Source organism: Emys orbicularis, chromosome 3 (genome assembly GCF_028017835.1).
Source record: "Emys orbicularis isolate rEmyOrb1 chromosome 3, rEmyOrb1.hap1, whole genome shotgun sequence".
NCBI lineage: Eukaryota > Metazoa > Chordata > Testudines > Emydidae > Emys > Emys orbicularis.
Window position 1 is genome coordinate 44,442,003 of NC_088685.1, and position 23,148 is coordinate 44,465,150.

The 23,148-nt window shown below is 45.0% G+C and overlaps 1 protein-coding gene across 1 annotated transcript in view; it reads right to left on the minus strand.

Annotated features, from left to right (window-relative positions):
- Positions 1-23,148, minus strand: part of CSMD1 (CUB and Sushi multiple domains 1) — a 1,638,713-nt gene that overhangs the window by 93,271 nt on the left and 1,522,294 nt on the right. The window contains exon 53 of the mRNA XM_065401391.1: positions 15,488-15,661. Within this exon, the coding sequence (XP_065257463.1) occupies positions 15,488-15,661 (174 nt within the window). The remainder of the gene's footprint in view (positions 1-15,487; positions 15,662-23,148) is intronic.

Genomic DNA, 23,148 nt, shown 5'->3' on the forward strand with positions numbered 1-23,148 from the left:
GTCCTTTCCCCAACCCGAGTGACATGACTGGGGCCAGGGCAAGGGAAGCAGAACGGGCTGGGGCTGCGTGCAGGGGGCAATCCTTTCCCCACACTCACTGGCGGCGGGAAGTGGAGCACCGCGGCTGGGAGCTGGTGGAGTAGAGCGGGCTGGGTCCGGGTTGCTCCGCTTCCCGCCGTTGCCGGTGAGTGCGAGGTCGCTGGGGGAAGAGGTAGAATGGGGGCAAGCCGGGGGCGGAGCAGGGGGGAAGGGTAAGAGGCAGGGCAGAGGGAGTTGTCCAGGGCCCCACACCCCCATAGGGACGGCCCTGCCCCTTGCAGGGATTGCCAGCCGAGGGATAGGGCTGGTCGCTGGGGCTGGGGCTGCCGCATATGCAGCATGCAGCTGCCTAGGGCACCCAAGACATTTGGGGCAATTTGGTGCCCCAAATTTCATGGTGCCCTACGCAGCTGCGTATGCTGCAAATGCCTAAGGATGGCCCTGAGTGTGTGCACCTCAGGAGTTACACCTCAAAAAGCTGCTTTACTGCACAGTAACTTGCCAGTGTAGACAAGGCCTAAGTGCCCAGTTCCATTGACTAAATTTGTTGCTATGCTCATATAGGATGACACTGTTAAAAACAATAGTTTAGAATTGCACTACAGTGCATTGTATCTAATTGTAGATCTTATGGTCAATGGAACTACTCATCCAGTCAAAGTTATGCATGTCTCAAGATGCTGGCCCTACATTATAAGTCCTTTGGGACCTGGGTTGTGATTTGCCCTGATTTGTATAGCATGAAACACACTGCCAGCGGTTAATAAATATTAAAGAAATGAATATCTAGAATGTCTATTATTAACTGCTTTAATTCAGAGAGCCGAATCTGAATTGAGTCAGTAAGATATACAGGGTTTTTTTGCTCTGCTCTTTATGCTATTTGGGGAATCCCTGGAAATTCTGTGAAAAGTAGCACAAAGGGGAAGGAACCAGAGGCCAGGATCTCTCTCTCTCTCTCTCTCTCTCTGTGTGTGTACACATATATATCATAAGGAAAAATAGTTAAATAAAGTTCAGAAGTGCTCTATAATAAACTGGAATGCCATATGGGACCAGATCAGTGATCCATTTAGATCTAGTATCTTGTGTCTAAGAGCAGACAGTATCATATGCCTTAAGAAAAGGTTCAAGAAACCCAGTAGTAGACCAGTTCTGAAAGGAAATATCCCTTAAATATTTTTATTCTAATGTAATTGGTGTTCCTATTATTTACACAAATGTTCACTGTTTTTAAAATCTTGCTAAAGACATCATCCTCAATATTATCTTACAATAATGAGTTCCACATATAAACCATGTGTTGCATAAGAAAGCATTTCCTTTTATGTGTTATTAATTTGTTCCATAGTTCATACAGAATACAACTACTAGGAACTATAGTTTTCGAGTACACTTATAACTGTTGTACTCTTATTTTATGGTCAGGCACTGGCCTATTTCTGTGACAAAATGGAAAAAAAATGAAAAAAGAAAGAAGAAGTTAAAAGCAGAAAGCAACAGAGATGTATATTTGCATCTCTGACATTGTGTCAGTAATAATGATTGTATTCATTTAAACATCTTGTTTGTTGCAATTTTTTATTTCTTTGCATTTCACTTGAAAAAATAAAGAAAACATTAAAATGTGTTTCCTTTTATTTTTACTGGGTGTCTAACTGCCCAAGACCATTTTCACCATCGGGAACAATTTCTTGGATGTCAATGTGAGTTTCCTTCTATAAAGGATTAAAGGCCAGATCCTCGACTAGTGTAAATCACCCTTACCAAAATCAACAGAACCATAGTGATTTATGCCACCTGAGGATCTGGCCCTAAAAATCTAACTATGTAACTATCATAGACCCTCAAATCAGTGCTATGCCTTAAGCTTTGGAACAATTTCAAGGAGGAACCCCTTCAGTGAGTGACCCCCAAAGGTCTTCCTCCAGGGTAAGCCTTGCAGCCTCACTGCCTCCTTGACTGAACCTCAGGGCTTCAGCATTCCTGCTTCACATGGTGAGCTCTGCTCAGTTATTCCAACTGAGACAGACTCCTGAGAGAGACTTGTATACTCTTCAGTGATTAATGCACCTCATCAAGTATTCAGTGACACTCAAACAGCGTTGTCAAAACAGTAGGATTTATTAGTCAACTGGAACACAACATAGGAAGTCCTTAGGTTAGCACAGAGAAATGAAGGTTGAAGCTAGGGTTGCCAGCTTTCTACTCGCACAAAATCAAACACCCTAGCCCTTCCTCTGCCCCACCCCTCTCCTGAAGCCCCGCCCCTTCTCCAAGGCCCCACCCCCACTCATCCATCTCCCCTTCCTCTTGTTGCTCGCTCTCCCCACCCTCACTCACTCACTCATTTTCACCGGGCTGGGGCAACGGGTTGGGGTGTGGGAGAGGGTGAGGGCTCCGGCTGGGGGTGCAGGCTCAAGGGTAGGGCCAGAAATGAGAAATTCAGGGTGTGGAAGGGGGCTCCGGGCTGAGGCAGTGGGTTGGGATGCGGGAGGAGGTAAGGGTTCCGACTGGGGGTGCGGGCTGTGGGGTGGGTCCAGGGATGAGGGGCTTGGGTTGAAGGAGGGGGCTCTGGGCTGAGGCAGGGGGTTGTGGTTCACGGGGGCTGGGGATGAGGGGATTGGGGTGTGGGAGGCTGCTCTGGGCTGGAACTGAGGGTTTCAGAGGGTGGGAATGGGATAATGGCTGGGGCAGGGGGTTGGGGTGCAGGAGGGGACCAGGGGTGCAGGCTTCAGGCAGTGCTTACCTCAGGCAGCTCCCGAAACCAGCGGCATGTCCCCCCTCCAGCTCCTACGCAGAGGCACAGACAGGCGGCTCTGCACGCTGCCCCATCCACAGGCACCGCCCCCACAGCTCCCATTGACCATGGTTCCCGGCCAATGGGAGCTGCAGAGCCAGCGCTTTGGGCAGGGGCAGTGTGCAAAGCCCCCTGGTTGCTCCTATGCGTAAGAGTTGTAGGGGGAAATGCCGCTGCTTCCGGGAGCTGCGCGGAGCCATGGCAGCCAGTGAGCCTGCCATAGCCCCCTGCGCTGCCGACCGGAGTTTTAACGGCCCGGTGAGCGGTGCTGACTGGAGCCACCAGGATCCCTTTTTGACTGGACATTCCAGTCGAAAACTGGACATCTGGAAACCTTAGTTAAAGCATACACCATTCTGGTTAGCCCACAGCCCAACAAAGCTGTAATGAACCCTATTGTTCAAGCTCTATGCCTCTCTCAGTCTGACCTCCTTGGTCAGTTTCCAGATAAGAGCCCAGACTCCTTCCAGCAGCTACGTCTTATATCCACCACCTCACACCTTCCTAGTCCTTTGTTCTCGAACTGGGGTCTTTCCTCAAGTTCTGTACTAAGAGGAAATACATCTCCCTCTCGGTCATTGGTTTCTAGGTGTCAATGTCCTGGTGATTGGATTTGCCATTGTCCTAGTTTCTCCAGTGGTATGGGGTCAGCCTCAGCCAGTCTCTTTCAATTACTCCTTTGGGCTCCGACAGCCTGGTGACATTCATACCTATGTCTCTTAGCCTACCCTGAGAGCACATCATCCTTCACTGCCTTTCCCCTTACGTGGATGCCATGTATAATATAGGGGAAACTGAGACCCACATATGAGTCATAAAAATATTGCAGATAATTCCCACTTTGTCACAATAACATCTATCTATTATACAGGAAGTGTTGTATGCTAGCTCAGTTGCTTCTATCTTTTAAAACTACTTCAGATTATCAAGGTTTTAAAGTTTCAATAAACAAGCCAATTTCCAATACCTCGGAAATCATAGAACATGCTATCTACTTAATAATATTATATTTGAAGGGTGATGTTTCCTGAAACCATCTACACTTGGAATTCAGTAAACTGTCAAAACAGATGATATACAGTAGGCTCTTGCAACATAAAATTGAAGTCTCCTATAAAAATTCTGAAAGTGAAGGTCATTTGTGTTTAGATTATTGTCTTTTTCAACAGATGCATATTTCCAGTCACTCTGCTCCTGTTTACACCCCTCATTACTCTTGACAGATGCTGCTTTTTGTGATGTCTTTCAGAAACTAAAGGTCTCAAACACTAAGTATAACCCTAGCACATTACCATTATTGTTGTTGTACATCACTGACCTATTGACAGATCAACACTACAATTCTTGAGCTTGCATAAGAACTACAAGTGCTGGAAAATATAAAAAGAAGACAAGGTAGGTAATTTTGGCATTATAGTATTTTTCAGTCCCTTCAAAGCTTTTATATATAGTCACAGAACTTTTATGTATTTTAAGTAGCTGTCAGGATTTTTTTAAATTCTAAGGTCACTTTTGATAGCATCATGTCATGCAACTGTTGCATTACAAATCTGACCTCACCCTCTTCTCTATTCCCTAATTCACCCACCCCCATAATATACATAATATCCTAGTTATAAGTATTTCAAATATGCTCTGGTAAAATGAGGTCTGGGTACCAAATATGGAAATCATTAAGGTACTAAATATTTGGACTGGATATTTTCAACAGTATTTACACAGCTCAGTGTATTACTACTTTTTATAATATTTTCCAGTTTTTAAGATTTATTTCATTACAAACGGCATAGGATTGTTAGCTCTAGAAACTGAAGATCTCTGTTTAAGAAGAAAAAAAACTACAATTCAGAAGGCATAATGGCAATACAAGCTTGCTGACTTTACCCCAACAATAAGAACCAACCCTGACTTTTAACTTTTATGGGTAAGACCATATTTCAACCATGTTGTAAATTTGTCAATTCTGGATCACCTATTCAGCCCAGGTCAATGTTGACCAAAAGGTCTTATCACCTGTTGACTGTTTGGTGGCTTATGTGAAACGAGAAGAGGGAATGGAGGAAACGCATACCAAAGCTCTCTGTTCTATTGGAGGAGGAAAGCGTCTCCTAGAGACTGTTTCCCCAGTCTGGTTCTGGAGCAATAATGGGGGCATTTCTTGTTCAGATAAGTAGTAAACAAGTCTATTGTTAGGGTCCCCCGGTGACCGAATATGTAGTCAAGTACTGTCGAGTGCATTTCCTGGCCAATGGGAGTTGCAGGAAGCAGCAGCCAGCACATCCCTGCAGCCCGCACTGCTTCCCGTAGCTCCCATTGGCCGGGAACGGCGAACTGCGGCCACTGGAAGTTGCGGGCGGACGTGCAAACGTAAACACACTGTCTGGCGGCCCACCAGTGGATTACCATGATGGGCCGGATGCAGCCTGCGGGCCGCAGGTTGCCCAACACTGCCCTAGATAGATGATGACTGTAAGCTGCCCAGGGATCCCAGTATATCTACTGGAGCAGAGAAAACGGCATGGATGGTGGCATCCATGGGTGTCCTCACCAGGTGGGTTGAAACACCAAATTTGGGTGCACTTTGGATGATCCCAGATGTTGCTTAGGTGAGCTGTGGTATGAGGTAAGGAGAGATTGTCATCCTCCTCACTGTCTGCCTCTTCTCTGGAGACAGAGGGGCTGACGGGGAAGCTGGTGGTGAGTGTCCCAGTGCAGAGTGAGATCCCAGGGATTGGAATATAGTTGGAATCGGAGAGCCGATACCGAGTAGCAGAGATTCTGGCATCTCAGTTGCTTGTAGATCCTGGAGAAATGAAACTTCTCTGGTACTGCAGTGATGGTCAGTAGTCCTAGGTTTTGCCACTGCAGGCTCATTGGTTTCGAGGGAGTTGGTGGAGTAGGCTGAGGTCTGTGTGTGCTGGTGCCAGTTTTGTAGAGGTGGCACGGTCTCTCTCTCTTTTGATCCAGTGCCACATGGGTCTTTTGTCTTTGTGATGGTACCTACACCCGAGGAACCATGAGTCTTATGAATGCCATGCTGCAGTGCTGCCAATACCATCAGTGAGGAAGTGGCCGATCTTGTCAGGGAGCTCCATTGGCCAAACAAGCCTTCATATGAGGGTCCTGTAGCCCTTTTCTTAGAAGCCTTCTGAGGGGAGTCAGTAGATTTTCTCTTAGGCACCCCTTCCTTGGAAGTTGCTGGTCTCTGGGTTGACCATAGTTCAGAAGGAGACCCAGGATCTGGATCAGAGGCTGGTCTAAGGGAACTCTCCACCATTAAGAGTTAATTTTTTTGCTTGCAGCTCTTCCTTGTCCTGACCTTCAATTTTTGACAGAAGGTGCACTTCTGCGGAATGTGAGCCTCTCCAAGGCACCACATATAGAGCAAGTGCCCATCGCTGATTGATATTGCCTCTCTGCAGGAGAGGCAGTGTTTGAACCCAGGGCAGCCAGGCATAATCCTTGACAGGGGGTATTCCCCAGTAAGGGGGAGGAAAAAAGTGTCAGCATTGTTAGGGAGAAAAAGAAAGGTGTAAGAAATTAAAAGAAAAAAAATTGAGAAAAAAGAAGAAAATCGGGAATGGAAAAAATGGAAACTCTACTTAGAGACAAAGAATAGAAACTCTATCATCAACTATAAAAATACAAAGCAAACTGATATTTGATTCGGCCTGCTAATTGCACCATCTCAGGACAAGTGTGGCTGAAAGGAACTGAGGGCAATTTGCCCGTATGATGCTATATAGCCTTGATGTAAGGCATGAGACAGGGAAAGCACGTGTGTGGGCCGAATGGGCACGGCTATCTAAAATTTCTGATCAGAGGTGTAAGAATGCAAACACATCTACAGTAGAGCACCCGAAGTGACACTACTCAACAAAGTAATCATGATTACTCAAAAAGTAGTAGCCATCAAACTCCAGTGCATTTGAAGGACTATATAACATAAATGGCTTTGTTTCTGCAGACGTGTTAATTTATCATCCAACTTTTGACATTGCTTCATTTATTTTATGCTTTTTGTGTTTTATTTATAAGTTGGAAGAATTTCAAATAGGTGAATGTAATAACTATTGTCTAATTTAAAGTTTTGGGGAGAAAGGAGGGAAGTATTGTTTATGGAAAATCCATTCTGTGATTGCTGCTGGTCTTTCAGAGAACCGAGTATAGCAGCTGGGTCAACTGAGTCCACTCCAGGATTTGGTTCTGACTAGTAAATTCAGTTAGCTACAAATAGAGAAGCTGCATGCTCTATTCTCTGAGCTGCAGGATTAAATCAGTGATCTGTGCAATCATACTTTAAAACTATATAGTGTCTGTGTGATTCATTTCAGTAGCTCCTAATCAGCTAGGACACAACATGCAGGAGACCAATCTTTCATAGGAAATGGACCAAGTCTGTGGAGGCCATTGCCCACAGAGAGAAGTGTGACACAGCTCTCAGCAGTCAAACCAAAATGAAAAACTCATCTCTTTGACTTAGCTTTCCCTTGATTAATTCTTATCACACACAAACACTATAACAAAAATAAAAAAACCAAAATAACTGTCCAATGATCTAATCAAATTACTTCTCCTACTCCCGGAAAGAAAGAGAGAAATACATTGTTAGTAGTTTTTAATTATTGGGAGGTGCTTAGATGGACACACGTTCCACATATGTTTGTAGACAGACAGACAGGCAGACAATTATCCCCAGCCTGCACCTGTCCCTTCTCTTATATAGTGGTGTTGATATTGCTAACCTTCAACATTCAGGCCAAGATGAGAGGAGGCATGCAACAGCATCTAAGTTACTTAAGGAGAAGTGTGATAGAGTGCATGGAGTAAATACCTAATGGGAATCTGGGGATGGATGGGCACAAGCCCGCTCACAGATAAAGGCCCCTCCCCCCAGCCTAAGGGGAGAAGCTACTGGACCCAGATCCCAAATAGTTTTGGGAGACAAATAATGAACAACAGGGATGGGACTGAGGTCATAGGGTTGAAAGCATGGATCCAGAGGGGAACACTGAGCAGAGAACTCAACACAACGTCCACTCCTCCTCGAAAGCATTCAGGTAGCCAGCAGACATGGCCCAGAGGAACTTTGCCTGGATACCTGATCAAAGGAAGAAGTGGAAATGGGCCCCAGAGTTTCAGAGCACCTTCCCATCCAGCATTCTCCTCCTGGTAGGGAGATGGCCACCTTGGCCAGTGCCAGGAGGAGGCTGACAAGGAGGTCTTGTGACTTCACAGGGACACAGATGGGGTATGCCTAAATCAGGAGGTGTGGGGGAAAGTGCAGCCAGAACCTAAGAAGACAGTTCTGAAGGAGCCAGAAAAGAGGCTGCAGCCTGGTGTATTCAAGATGGATGTGCACCAGGGTCTCCCTCACGCCACAGGAGGGGCAGGTATCAGGGATGGGGGGGAACCATGCCAAGTAAACCCCTGTGCTCCTGGCTCCATGAAGGACCCACCAGGTAATATCTCTGGGGGGTGCGGTGCGGGACCAAGGTGGAATTCAGGCTGGCCCATCAGGGCTCCTCACCCTTCACACATGGTAAGAGGTCCCTCTACTTCGTGGCAGGACAGGACACGAGGGTGAGGAAATAAAAGGTGTGGAGCACAAGTGTGTACAGATAGAGGGGCTGGGGGAGCTCACAGGGCAAGGGCCCAATGACAAAATCCAGAGGGCCAGGGGTGAGGGATGGGCGGGGGCATCCTCCTGCAGTACCCACTCAAGGAAGGCCTAAGAGGCAGGTGATAAGGCTGCCCTCATCTCCAGGAGTATGCGCTGAGGGGTGTGAGGAGTGGAGAACCTTATGCGCCAGCCAAGCACCAGGGAATCCACACAGGCCCTCTGGTCATAATCTAGGAGGTCTCTGATCCTGGTGGTACCTGCTAGGACCAACCTCCGACACACAGAGGGATACTCTGCCACCTGCACACTGAGCTCAGGGTTATGTAGCAGAGGCTACACGAGGAGATCTTCCCACTCGGCAGCTGCCTCGGACCTATTTGCTGAGCCCAACTTCCAGGTCCAGCGGAGTCCCTGGTAGAAGACTAGCAGATCCTGCGGAAAACCCCTTGGATGGAGGTAAAAGAGCTGCCAGTCGTATTGGAGCCCTCAGAGGCAGTGGAGGAAGATGCGTGCCAATGCATGCCACACTGGACTACCTGCACCATAAAGGAGTCTCTGCAGAACCTGGAGGCAGAGGACATGGACCTGATTGCGGAGGCAGAGCAGGCCCTATCCCCACTCCTCCAGGGGAAGGCTCAGACTCCCTGCAGAGACCCAGTGCTGTCCTGGCCAAAAGAACTCCAGAGTTAACCTCTGAAAGTAGGCCAGGGAATCCAGGGCTGGGCTCAGGGGGTTGAGCTGGTGATAGAGCATGGATTAAGCACCAGCCTCCACCCCAACAGGGAAAGGCACCAGAGCAGTCCCATCCATGCTCCACCACCCTGTCCTCCACATTGTGCCAGTTCTCTGGCAGAGAGGGATGGAGGGTAGAAAGGGACACAGCCAGATAGAAAGGCGGACCCGCGCTCCACCGGATGGCCTGGAGCGCAGGTGGTAGGGAGCTCACCCGCCACCCATCCCCGACTATTCCCCATATTTGCACTTACTCCTTTCCTGCCACTATGCCCTTAGGGTTTTTAACCTGTTTTTGATTTTTTTTATTTGTTGCCTGCCTGCTTGTCTGGGCCCAATCCTGTTTTTTCTCGTTGAACCGTCCTTTTCCATGGGCACAGGCTTTGTTCCACTACCAATTTAGCAAGGAGGGTGGGCTCCTTAACTAGCTCCCACCCCTCCTGGTCATTTTCCTTTTTGTAATTACCCCACGGGGTGCTCTTCTTCGTAGTTGGGGGTGCTGTATATACGACCTTCTCCCCCTTTACCCACTGTAATGGCTGCCACCTGTCTAGTGGCAAAGCCCAATTTCTGTCTCAGACTTTTAATTAGTCATTTGCAACTATTATGATTTGTGGGTGCTTTGCCCTGCTTTAAGGTTTTGGTTTTTTTTACCATATTTTGGAGCACATGATTTTTTTTTTTTTTTTTTTTTAAATTAGAGGTTTTTGCCTGATTTTTTTTTTTTTTTTTTTGCATTTTTGAAGCACCTCTTTTACTATTTCCAGTTGGCTTTGTGTATTTGTAGCCAGCACTTTCCAATTGTCTGCTCCCTTTTTTGTTTGGTTTAGCTTTTTTTGTAGAGATCCCTTTTTTTATTATTATTTTTTTTTACAGGAAGCTAAGCGGAGATAAGAATTATTACATGCCTCCCACAACAACCAAACTGCTGCTGCATTTCTTTTGGCAGCACTAGAGGGTTTGTATATGAGGATATACTGAGCCAATTTATTTTTTAGGTTCGAAATGGTGCACACATCAGCTAGGGCTTGTTTAGTTTAGGGACTGTGCCCAAATTTTTGAACAAAGTATTATTTTTGGATTTTTTTTTAAACATTTTTTATACAGGTGCTACCATTATTTGCCCACACTCCTATATCTTTCAGAGCTGGGTCTTATATAGAAAATACCGCCTGAACATGCCATCACAATATATTAGTACAGCTTTTAAGGTTTTTTTTAATTACTTTAAATTTTATGTTTCCCACGCCGGCACTGGGGCTTACAATGTTTACCTCCCTGGGCTGGAGGGAGAGACGCTAAGCCTCCCTCCATATTTCTCGGTCTACTACCACCGAGGGTCCATACACCAATTACAAAACCCCTCCTGGGCAGAGCAAGGAACCCTAAGTCCTTCTTTTATGCATGCTACGGCTGAGGGTGTATGCACCAAGGATTTTTTAGTTCTTCTCCTATTGCCCAGCACTTCTATGACCGGGGGTATACTCACCTGCAACTATTTTCCCCGCTGCCCGGAGTGGACCGGGGTGGAGAGAGGAATGTTAAACTTTTTTTGTTTTTTGTTTTTTAAGCATGCTACGACTGAGGGTGGGCACACCTTTAATTATAAAATTCTTAACATGAAATACCAACAGTGCCGGGGAGAGCAAACATGAAATACCAAGGGCAGAACAGTTGGTGTGCTCTGCAGGCCCCCCCACTCCGCAATTCTCCACCAAAAATGTGACAGATTTTTGTTACCAATCTGCCTGGGGCATCAGGTGATCAGGCTAAGGCTGCAGGATTGTTAGGGGAGGAGATGAAGGAGCACACCAAGTGACTAATTTTAAAGCTTTATTAAGTTGATAACAGCGGTGAATGCTGGGTTCTCTCCACATCACTCAAAAGAAGGAAGAAAGTGTTAGTGCCCAAGCCCTCACCCACTTTCATACTCACACACGCACAACCCAAGGTTGGCCAAGCCTGGGTGTAACGTAAGAAGAAGAGGGGGAAGGGTGGACGAGAGTCCTGTCCTGTGCACAAACTGTCCAGGGTCCGCTGTTGATCTCTGACTTGCTTGAGTTCTTGTAGGGAGTTTTAAGCCCTAGGTTCTTCTGGGGGTGTTTTGTTCAGGGACCTCTGTCCCCTGTGCTTTTTGTACCAGTCCCAACTGGCTTTCCGCGGCGTCCTCAAGTTTTAAAAAAAAATTTAGGGATGCAAGACTTTTGTTTTCCAACTTACTGACCTTCACAGTCTTACCAGCTTGCAGACCCTGCAGTTTTGTTTAGCTTTTTTTTTTTTTTTTTTTAAATGGCTGGTCCGGGTTGAGATACAAGCTTCCGGCTTTTTGGCATTAGAGAATCTGTTTGTGTGCATTGGCCTTGGGCGGCAGTTTCACTCCTTATCTTCAAGCCTAGCTAAATTGTCAAGTTAACCTGTCCCTTTTTCCCTTCCTCCCTCTTCGGCCTCTCGCAACCTGCAAACTTTTTTTTTTTACTTTACACTTACACCTTCAACCCTTCCCAAAATCCTTTCCAGTGCATTTAAAAACATTAGCAATATACAATGCTGGTCCTTACCCAAAAAAACCCATAAAGGGAAATTTTACTGTAACTGTAACAATATCTCTTCACCCGGTTGACCCAGACGGAGGAGGCCACCAAGTAAACAGCTTGGTAGGCCTCCACTTGTACTAGGTCACCTGTGTACAGGATCACAAGGAGCAAAACATTGGCGTACGCTGACAGGACCACCTGCAACTCTGGCTCATGGAGCACCAACCCCATTAACCTCCTGCAGAGGAGACGGAGGTAGGACTCGATGGCCATAGTACAGCTGGCCTGACAGCAGACAGCCTTGAAGCACCCGTCGACCGAAGATCATGGTTTCAGTCAGGGTCCAGTTGAGCTAGACCAAACACTCCATGGAAGCATACAATAACTGGAGAAATCCCATGAACTGGAACCTGAAGCCGAAAGCCTGCAGAGTGCCCAGGAGATAACCATTAGCCACCCTGTTGAATGCCTGCTCCTGGTCCAGGGATAGGCAGGCAAATGACAGATCATCTCTACACCCAAGCTTGAGGATGTCCCAGACCAAATAAAGATTATAAAAGATGATACAGCTTGGGACACTGTAGGTCCCGTCAGGATGGACCACGTTTGCCAACACAGACCCCAGCTGCAGTGAGATGGCCTTCTCTACAACTTTGTAATCCATGATAAGGAACAAGGTGGGGCATCAATTCCGAAGGTCATGGAGATCCCCTGTCTTGGGTAGCAGATCAAGCACAGGCCACTAGCATGACGGGAGGAGAACCCTGATCCCAAAGGACTCGGCCAAGATGATGGTGAGGTCCTGGCCAAAGACATCCCAGAATGCACAGTAGAACTCCATGGTCAGCTCGTCGATGCCCAGAGATGTATTGGTGGGCATCAGATGAAGGGTTTCCAAAAACTGAGCCAGAGTAAGTGGCAGCTCCAGCTGGTCCCAGTCACCTGTGGTGACCATCAGGAGTCCATCCCAGAGTACTCCACAGGCATTGGTTGGATCCAGGGAGAAGGGGCTAGTGTAGAAGGCCTTGGCCCTCCCCCGCATCTCCACCGGATCTGTAAGAGGGATGCTGTAACCCACCAGGGGGAAGGTGATGTGCTTGTTAGCCCCACTCCTTTTCTCCAGGGTGTTGAAGAAGTCGGAGCTGCGATCCATTGAAGGCCCAGAGCTCCTCTGGCTTCTCCCAGCACACTCTGCAGATGCCTCTCCAGCTTCAAGACATATCATTCCAACTGCTCTATTACTGCATCTCTCTGCCAGCTGGCTCCCCGGGAGTAATGACGGCAAAAGAGCCAGTCGTGGACCTTCCCACATTCCACCACTGCTGCTTCGAGGGAAACATGTGCCTCTGCCCTTTGCAGGCCAGCCAAACTTTCAGAAGGACACCACAAAACCCACATCCTCTAGTAAGATATTATCAAAATGCCAATAGGCTGGTCCTGGTCTCTCCAAGATGAGAGTGGCCATCATGGCCACCAAATGATGGTCCGAGAATGGGGCAGGCGGAGATGGAGGCGAGATAAATAAATACAGTCCAACCAGGAGTGGCACAACCAAGCATCCTCTACCCCATCAAGCTCACAGCCTACAACTTCCATCTGCCCTTCTACCTTTTCCCCTCAGCTATGGCTCCTTTCTGCTCCTCTTCCTCCATGCTGAGTGGGTTCCATTGATTCAAAGGGAGAATTGAGAGCACAAGAGAGACAGTCTTTTCCTACTCTAATTTCTGGTGCCACTGGTTGCTTTGGAACCTGGGAAGAGTAACTGCTGAAAAGTCTTCCTCTGTCCTGGGCTGAAACACAGTCAATGAGCAACATGGGGAAAGAGCTAGCTGAGTGTGGTTGGCACAGAAATGTGGACTGGAGAATGCTCAGTGGAGATGGACTGTTCAGAGAATTTTGCTGTCAGCCCTATCAAATCTTTAATGAACACATGGAAACAATATTTTTCAGAGACTTGTAATTTGATCAAGTTTGGGGTTGATTTTCAGAGCAACAGAAAAGAAAAGAAAAGAAAAGAAAAGAAAAGAAAAGAAAAGAAAAGAAAAGAGATGGAGCTAGGCGTCTGTCATGGAAAATTTCTGTCTGAGTGGTTAAAGTTTGGCAAAAATTATAATCAACTGAAAACTGTGTTATAATGGAATGTCTTAGGCAATCTTAATTATAGATAAGTGTTGCTGCAAGCTTCACCTAAAATAGTAATTATATTAATAATGTAGTAGGGAGAAGTCTCCTTTTCCTTCTCAGTTTTAGCCACTATCTTTAAAGAGATTTGATCCCCGCAGTCAGCTAAGACATTGTAAAATAAATACAATACAAGATTCACTGGAGATAGGTGGCAATTCTCGTTTGAAGAATGCACATAACTTCAGGATGTAAATGGCTTTTAAAAGGACAATGACGTTTTTGGTAGATTTTGCTGGCAGCTATGGCCAGGTTAAAATGTCCCATTTTACTCTTCAGAAGATATTTTTATAAATCAAAAATTAACATTTTTTTATCTAATGGTTCAGTAGTAGTGTACATCTCAGCAATAAAACAGAGATACTAAAATTAATTGAACATGCTATTGATAATCACTGTGTCAACCACTTTGTAGTCTTATGGGAATGAAAATACTCCTATTTTAATTTTAAACTTATATCACGACAAAAATTAAGACAAATGAAAAGTCTATTAAAAAACCCCACCAAAAATTAAAGAAAAATCTGAAATCTTATTAAAATTGAAAACCCCAAAATAGGTCAATGAAAGAATAGCCAGAGAAATATTAACCCATTCTTGACATTAATATAAAAGTTATATGTTTCAAGAAAATATCAGTGAACCTATCATCAAAGGGGGCAGGGAGGATGAGAAAACTGAAGAATTTCAGTAATTAAGAGTGGGATTTTCAAAGCACTTAAGATAGGTAGGAGCATTGAAAGTTTAAGGAAAGGTAAATCTTTCTTTTAAAGGCTGTGTCTACAATACAGCCTATGTTGGTAAAACTTATGTTACTCAGGGGTGTGAATATTCCCTCTGAGTGACATAGTTACACCGACATAAGCATTTGTGTGCACAGCGCTATGTCAGTGGAAGAACTTCTCCAGCTGACATAGCTTCTGCTGCTCACATAAGTGTTTTTTACACTGATGGGAGAGCTCTCTCCTGTTGGCATAGAGCAGAGCTAGGCAACCTATGGCATGCGTGCCAAAGGCGGCACGTGAGCTGATTTTCAGTGGCACTCACACTGCTGGGTCCTGGACACCCACCCGGTCCGGGGGGCTCTGCATTTTAATTTAATTTTAAATGAAGCTTCTTAAACATTTTAAAAACCTTATTTACTTTACATACAACAATAGTTTAGTTATATATTATAGACTTATAGAAAGAGACCTTCTAAAAACATTAAAATGTATTACTGGCACGCAAAACCTTAAATTAGAGTGAATAAATGAAGACTCGGCACATCACTTCTGAAAGGTTGCCGACCCTTGGCATAGAGCGTCTTCACCAGACAAACTGCAGCGGAGCAGGTGTACCACTATGTATAGATATACCCTAAAAGATATGCCATAGTGCAAACAGACTTTGTGGGCTTGATCAGAAATTGCTGGGTGCAATTCTATGCAGGAAATTAGACTGAATGACCATAAGGTTTTCTTCTGGCCTTAGAATCTATTAAATAAATTCATGAGCCAGGCACTTTTGAAAATTCCACTCATAATTATTAACAACATTCAACAAAAAACAATTCAGTGAAAAATAAATGCTACTTACGGACACAAACGGGAGTTTGTCCAGACCACTTATGATCTTGCAGGCAAATCCTGACAGATGTACCGACAAGCCGAAAGCCAGGGTTACACTGATAGACCACAGTGTCACGGTAACTGAAGCCATCCCCACTAATGTGGCCATTTACAATTGGATCTGGAGAACCACAATGCCCAGCTAGAATAAAGGAACAAACCAATCAGTAAAACATATGTATATATTAAAATCCTGTTAATATTGAAAAGATGCTAATGGAAAAACTACTGCTTTGTTCACCTCCATGACAAACATGATATTTGAACCAAATCCTGCAAGGCGCTGTGGTATGCACACTTCCCTTGATTTCCAGTGACGGCAACAGGAATTGCAGTGCTTAGTACACCTCTACCACAATATAACGCTGTCCTCGGGAGCCAAAAAATCTTACCGCGTTATAGGTGAAACCGCGTTATATCGAACTTGCTTTGCTCCACCAGAGTGCGCAGCCTCGCCGCCCTGGAGCACTGCTTTACCACGTTATATCCGAATTCGTGTTATATCAGGTCGCGTTATATCGGGGTAAAGGTATACTTCGGAGGATCAAGGGTTTAAGTTGAAATATTTTATTTATGTTTTGTATAACTTACTTACACCCTCAGTTTTAAAGGAACTTTGTCAAAAGTCAGATGGAGTTTCCTTTGTGGCAAGCCAAGAACATATACTGATATACAGGGAAGTCAATTTTTGAAACTAAGTTATTCACAGTTAAGCACTTAAATTCTAAACTTACAAACCAAACTTCTGATTGATAGAGATGATGAGCACTGACAGCTCCCACTAAAATCAATGGGCGATGTCATTGTTCGGTAACATTATATGGGTGATACTTTTTTTAAAAGGGCCACTGTTTTAGTAAGTGCAAGAGGTTAAGACCAACATTTTCAAGTGTGGACATTGACTTTAGGGTCTTCAGCATTTGAGTGCCTTATCTGAGACAGCTTGGGCCCGATTTTAAAAGGCACTGAGCAACTGGAGCTCCCATTAGTTTCAGTTGGACCTATGAATGATAAATACCTCTGAGGCCTAATTTTTCAGCTATTTCAAGATGGGCACCCAAAACTACTGGCCATTTTCGAAAATTTGAATGTTTATGTGATGTTATATTCAATACTGAGGTGCAATATACAATGACGGGAGGTTTAGTCATATTTCAACTTATTTTCTCTGGGCCGGATTGTCATTTACACAAGGCCCCTTTATATTTTTCTGGCACTAAATTACATTTACACTCTCTTTTAGGTCCCTTATTCTGCCTCAGCAGCACAAAAAGGCCATAGTGTAAATGAGAATTGGGCCTTCTATTTTATTTGTTTGTGTCACAGTCTTAAACATAGTTTTCTGGTGTACTTTATGGCAAGATTGTAACCTGCTCCTATGTGTTCACACAGGAAAATAAGGGGCCTGGTTAATGCCAATGGGTATGCTAAGTATTGACACAAGAATATATGGACCATCTGAGAAGAGCATATGGACCATCTGAAAAGGTACTAGTGGGACAGAATTTAAGCTTGGTTGTACTCAGAAACTGAGACTGAATATGTACAAAGTGAGGCTGGAAGAGATGTGACAGACTGTAATGAATTCCCTTAGAACACAATTGACAAAAGCTGCCCTATTTGGCAGACTCCACAGAAGCAATGGACACACTGCAGGAGCAGACTGAAAGAGGGCCCTCCTGGTTGTTTAACAGGAAAGGGGGGGGGGCAGAAAGAGTAGAAAACTCCAATGAGATCTGGGTGATAGTTGAACTGATTTTGGTTGGTGCTCTGAGAAGTCCTGACAAAAAGACACTGTAAATATCTAAATAGTTAAGCTTATATACATTTTAGTTTGTTAGATTAGTTCCTTTCTTTCTGTCTGGGATAAGTCATTTAGGGTGTCATCACTTTAAACCAGAGCTGGGGGTGCTGTTATACTGGAAGGTGTTAATGGTTGCCACCAAAAGTGTCTTTGATCTATGGACAATCACAGACCTGGTTGAAGACAATAAGTGTGTTATGCACCCTTCTTTCAGTTTAAATGGAAGGTGCAATTAAGTCTTTTTATGTAGCAAGATAGCTGGAAACAATGGAAACTACTGCCCAAGTACAGCAAGGGGCTACATGGCAAGGCATGGTCAAAAGAATAACCTTGTGGCATAAAGCCTTCCCTGACTGCAAATGCAGTGGTTAGTGTTGTTTGACAAGCTGTGTTTGTGTATTAAAGGGAAAAACGCAAGCAGAAAGCGAGAAAGCCTAAGAGGGAAAAGAGATCAAGAGAAGCAAGAGACAGAGCTCCTCACACATGGATCTTGCTGGAAAATCAGGTAGAGTGATTTCTGATCAAGAAAATGGGCAGCTATTGTTTGTTTCTACTGCATTAAGGGAAACAGAAAAAATGATTACTAACCTTCCATAACTATTTTTTTTCTAGATGTGTTGTGCATGTCCATTCCACTCTAGGTGTGTGCGTGCCCCGAGTACAGTCGCTGGAAATATTTTCCTCGGTGGTACCCATCAGAGTGACTCAAGTGCCCTCTGCTGCTGTGTGCCAGTATAAAGTGCCCAGCCGATCCTACGCCTCCCTCCCCCCAGTTCCTTCTCTCCAGAAAACTCCACTGTAGAGGGGTAGGAAGGTGGGTCATGGAATGGACACGTTCAACACATCTCAAAGAACAACAGTTATGGAAGGTTAGTAACTGTTCTTTTTCATTGCGTGATTGCACATGTGCATTCTGCTCTAGGTGACTCCCAAGCAAAAGAGTAGGTGGAGGGATGGGCGTTCGTGGACACACAGAGTGCAGTACAGGTTGACCAAATTTGGCATAATTTCTGGAATGCTGAGTGTGACATAATGGGAGGAGAACATATGCACCAATGCCCAGATAGCTGCTTTACAAATGTCCTGAATACAAATCTGCACTAACAATGCTGCTGAGAATGCTTGTGACTTTGTGGAATGAGCAGTCAGGTTTGCTGGTAGTGAAACATCTGCCTGAACATAACAAGTGCGCATACATGAAGTAATCCAGGACAAAATTGTCTGTGAAGAGATAGTAGACCTTTCATCACGTCCTCTACAGCTATGAACAGTTGGGTGGAGCATCAGAATGGTCTTTTTATGTGGAAAGCTAGAGCCTGTTTAACACCCAATGAGTGAAGACATTGCTCATTCCTATTTGTGTGAGGCTTCAAGTAGAAGAGGTAGGTAGATTGCTTGATTGCTATGAAATTGTGAAACCAGTTTCAGGCGGAAACTGGGGTGAGGCCATAAACACACCTTATCTTTAAAGAAGACTATGTACAGAGGCTCCGATATGAGGGCACAGAGTTCTGAGGTCTTTCCAGACAAAGTGATGGCCACTAAGAAAACCACTTTATAGGAGAGATATAATAGGGAGCACATTGCTTAAGGTTCAAACGGTGGACCCATAAGCTTTGATAAGACCAAATTCAGGTCCCAGTGAGGAAAGGTCTCTCTTACTTGAGGGTATAACCTTTCTAGGCCTTTGAGGAATCTGACAGACATGTCATTTGAAAAAAACAGACCAGTTCTCCACCAAAGGGTGGAAAGCTGATATTGCTATCAGGTCAGCCTTGATAGAGGAGATTGCTAAACCTTGCTGTTTCAGATGCAATAAATATTCAAGTATGACTGCACGGGCAAGACTCCACACTGGGATGCCCAGGCAGAGAACCACTTCCACTTCAAGAGGTAAGTAGTCCTGGTGGATGGCCTTCTACTGCCTAGTAGGACCTGATGAACTTACTCTGAGAAATCCTGTTCTCTGGGATTTAGCCATGGAGCTTTAAGGCTCTTCGATGAAGTGAGCTCAGGTTTGGGTGGGCAGCCGACCATGGTCCTTGGAAATTAGATCTCAGTGCAAGGGAAGTAGGATTGAAGTTGCCACTGAGAGATCTAGCAGGTGGAGAACCAGAGTTGGCCAGCCCATGCTGGGGCCATCAGAATAATCCGGGCATGGTCCCGCTTGATCTTTAGCAGCACTCTGCACAAGCAGGAAAGGTGGAAAAACATAATAAAGGTGTCCCATCCACTGTAATAGGAAGATGACCAAGATGGAACCCAGACTGTGGCCTTGTAGGGAGCAGAATTGGTGACACTTTCTGTTGAATCTGCTTGTAAACAGGTTTATTTGGGGAGTGGCCCATTGTTGGAAAATGACTCTGGCCACATCTGGGCAGAAAGCCCACTCATGGCATCTGGAGAAAGACCTGCTGAGGTAATCTGCCAGCTCATTCTGTGCTCCCAGAAGGTAAGAGGCCTCAAGGTTGATTGAGTAGGCAACGCAAAACTCCCAGAGCTAAGAACCCTAGGAGGTACTGTAAGTACAGCGTCCAGAGGGAGACAGCTTGGCGAGTACACTGAGGCCAGTCACACCTGGAGAGGTCTGAGGTGCAGTCTTGCATGTTGTACCTTGTATGTGCATGAGGCCATGTGACCTAGGAGCCTCATACAGTTTCAGGCTGTTGTGATAGGATGAGATTTGAGGTGTGTTATCAGGGATCTGACTGATTGGAAATGTACCTCTGGGAGGTAGGCCCTGGCCTGAGTACAGTTGATCACCACCCCAATGAACTCTATCCTCTGCATCAGAGTGAGGATAGACATGTCTGCATTTATTAGAAGGCCTAGGGCCTTAAATGTCGATTGGATAAGTCAAATGTTGGACAGTACCTGACCCGTGGATTGGCCCTTGACTAGCCAATCGTCCAGATAAGGGCAGACCTGAACCCCTAACCTCCTCAGGGCAGCCATCACTACCATCATACATTTTGTAAACACCCGAGGAGCTGCAGACAGGCCGAACAGGAAAACCATGAATTGGTAGGGTGCATGGTTCACCACAAATCTGAGGAATCTTTGTTCCTTGTATATTGACACATGAAAATGAGTGTCTCTTAAATCAAGGATGGTGTGCCAGTCTCTGGGATCCAAGTAAGGGATAATGGATGCCAAAGTGACCATATGGAACTTTATAATTGTTGAGTTGATCCAGGTCCAAAATGGGTCTGACAGCTCCCTGGGCTTTCGGGATTAGGAAATAATGGGAGTAGAACCCCTTCCCTCTTAAATTCTGCAGAACCTCTTCCACAGTCCCTCCTGAAGGATAAATTTAACCTCCTAGACCACAAGTTCTTCATGAGAGGGGTTCCTGAAGAGGAATGTGGGGAGTTGGGAAAGAGGGGTGGAAATAAACTGTCGGGTGTATCCAACTTCCACCGTGTTCAATACCCAACAGTCTGTGGTGATATGGGACCAAGCACCAAAGAAGTGGGAAAGGTGGTTTGCAAATAAAGGACAAATCAGGGTCTGGCATTGCAGAAACTGGTATGGCATCCTAAAGCATCCAATCAAAATGCCTGCTTAGAACCTCCTGGATGACTGTGTGGGGCACGCATTGACACTGAGGTGGGATGAGGTGGTGGCCTATGCCTAAGACCCCTATTTCTCTTCCTCTACAGGTCCTGACAGGGAGCCATGGCAGAGTATCATAGAATCATAGAATATCAGGCTTGGAAGGGACCTCAGGAGGTCATCTAGTCCAACTCCCTGCTCAAAGCAGGACCAATCCCCAACTAAATCATCCCAGTGGCAAATGCCTCCGGTGTGGTTGGTTCCAAGATAGTATCAGTACCGTGCGGTGCCACAGATATAGAAGGCTCTTCTGTTACCAGACTTGATGGTGCCTAAATAGGTGCTGGAGTCAACAATGCTGACTTCTACGGTACCAAGGTAGAGGAATGCTTTGGCTTAGATCGCACTCTACTCTGATCCACATGCCTGGCAGTCTTACCAATGCCGAGCCAGTCTGTGCTAGTCTGACCGGTGTGGCTCAGATGGAGGTCTCAGTGCCGCCTCCATGAGCAAAAACTTCAGGCTGACCTCCCAATCCTTCTTCGTGCAAGGCTTAAAGTCCCTGCAGATATGGCAGCAGTCCCCGATTTGAGCTTCTCCCAGGAACTTCAGACAACTTGACTGTAGATCTCTCAGGGGCAAAACCTTGTTACAGGAGGCACAGGGCTTAAAGCCCAGTGACCAAGGCATCCCTCAGTATCAGGCATCAGATGAAAATGCCACAACCCCCCCCCCCAACCCCCCCACAACTAACCAATTTACCAAACTTCATTAAAATTCACAGTAAATAATTGCAACTAACTGTGTACAGTAAGAATAAAGACCACTTAGAGAGCTTGTGAATGCAAGAACAGCTCCAGTGACTGTTATGGGCTGTAAGAAGGAACTGTGGGGGTGTGGGGTTGGCTGGGTACTTTATTTCTGTGCTAATGGTGCATGGTAGCAGAGGGCACTTGAGTCACGCTGACAGGTACCACTGAGGGAAAAATTTCTGGCAACTGTGCTCAGGGTGTGCACACACCTAGAGTGGAATGGACAAGTGCAATCATTCGAAGAAGAACTTTTTGTACCTTCTTTGTAAGTAAACAGTATTGCACCAAAGAATATACCAGACACATATCAATAATTTCTCCTCCTAATGGAAACAAATCTACAAAGCCCTGAATATTGGCTAACCTCTCAGGATAACAGGGCAAGAGCGTCTTTGACAAAAAATGCCTATGAAACAGATGAAAAAAAGGAACATGAAGGGTTACTAGAAAGAAAAAGAGTTTAATAATCACATATGGTTTGAATCAAACAGAAACTGTGTACTCTTGCAGAGTCTTCTCAGTCAGCCCAAATCCTGAGATTCCTCACACTTGAATGTTTGATTATTGAATAACCAGTGAGTGAAAAATTAAGGTGCAATGGCTGCATTAAAGCCATACATATGGAAGCACAGGAAATCTCGGGTACAAGGATAATTCAGAAATGCCAACTGGAATATTACATTATTGCTATCTGAATAAGAACTTAACAGCCCTGTGCACTTACCATGTGATTCATTTCACTTACAGATCACTCCAGTTACTAGATTTAACGGTTTTCAGTCAGTCTGGCCTTGATTAGATTAAACATCCCAACAGCTCAAAAACTGAAGGAGCAGGACAATAAAATAGCAAATTTATCTAATTTCCCAATCAGGTCAAATTAGGTTCTAGGTACATTAAGGAGGCTGTTAGTGGATCATTTCTTATAATATGCTTTCAAGAACTAAAGAAATTACTGAACGGGGTTCATGGTTGGGTCAGCACTTCCATTAGAGAGCTTGATCTACAAGCAGCAGCCAGAGTTATTTTATTTTTCTTTATAATAAAAAAAAAATCAAAGGGTTCTTTAAAGGTGCAGCAGTTTACCTGTGCACTAGCAATTGCAGGATAAAGGCCTTATACAGTAGTTCAGAGTTAGCAGTGTAAACTGCTATTTTTCTGAATTTTTACAGATTTTTTATTACATTTTTATGCTTTTGAAAAAAAAGGCTACCTAGTATTTTTGAAAGTTGTTAAATAGACATTTAGGCCTAAATTTTGAAATATGTCTTTCTTTTTGGGGGAGTGAAATTTTGCATGTAAAATTCATAGCAGGACAAACATTGGTCCCAATTCTGTAAGGCATATCTACTTAGCCTAACATTTAAGCATGTGCTTAACTCCATCCTTGTCTTCAGTGGGATTTAAGAACCTACTTAAGAGCCGTTCTGTGTAGGGATGGGGTTAAGCACTTATTTA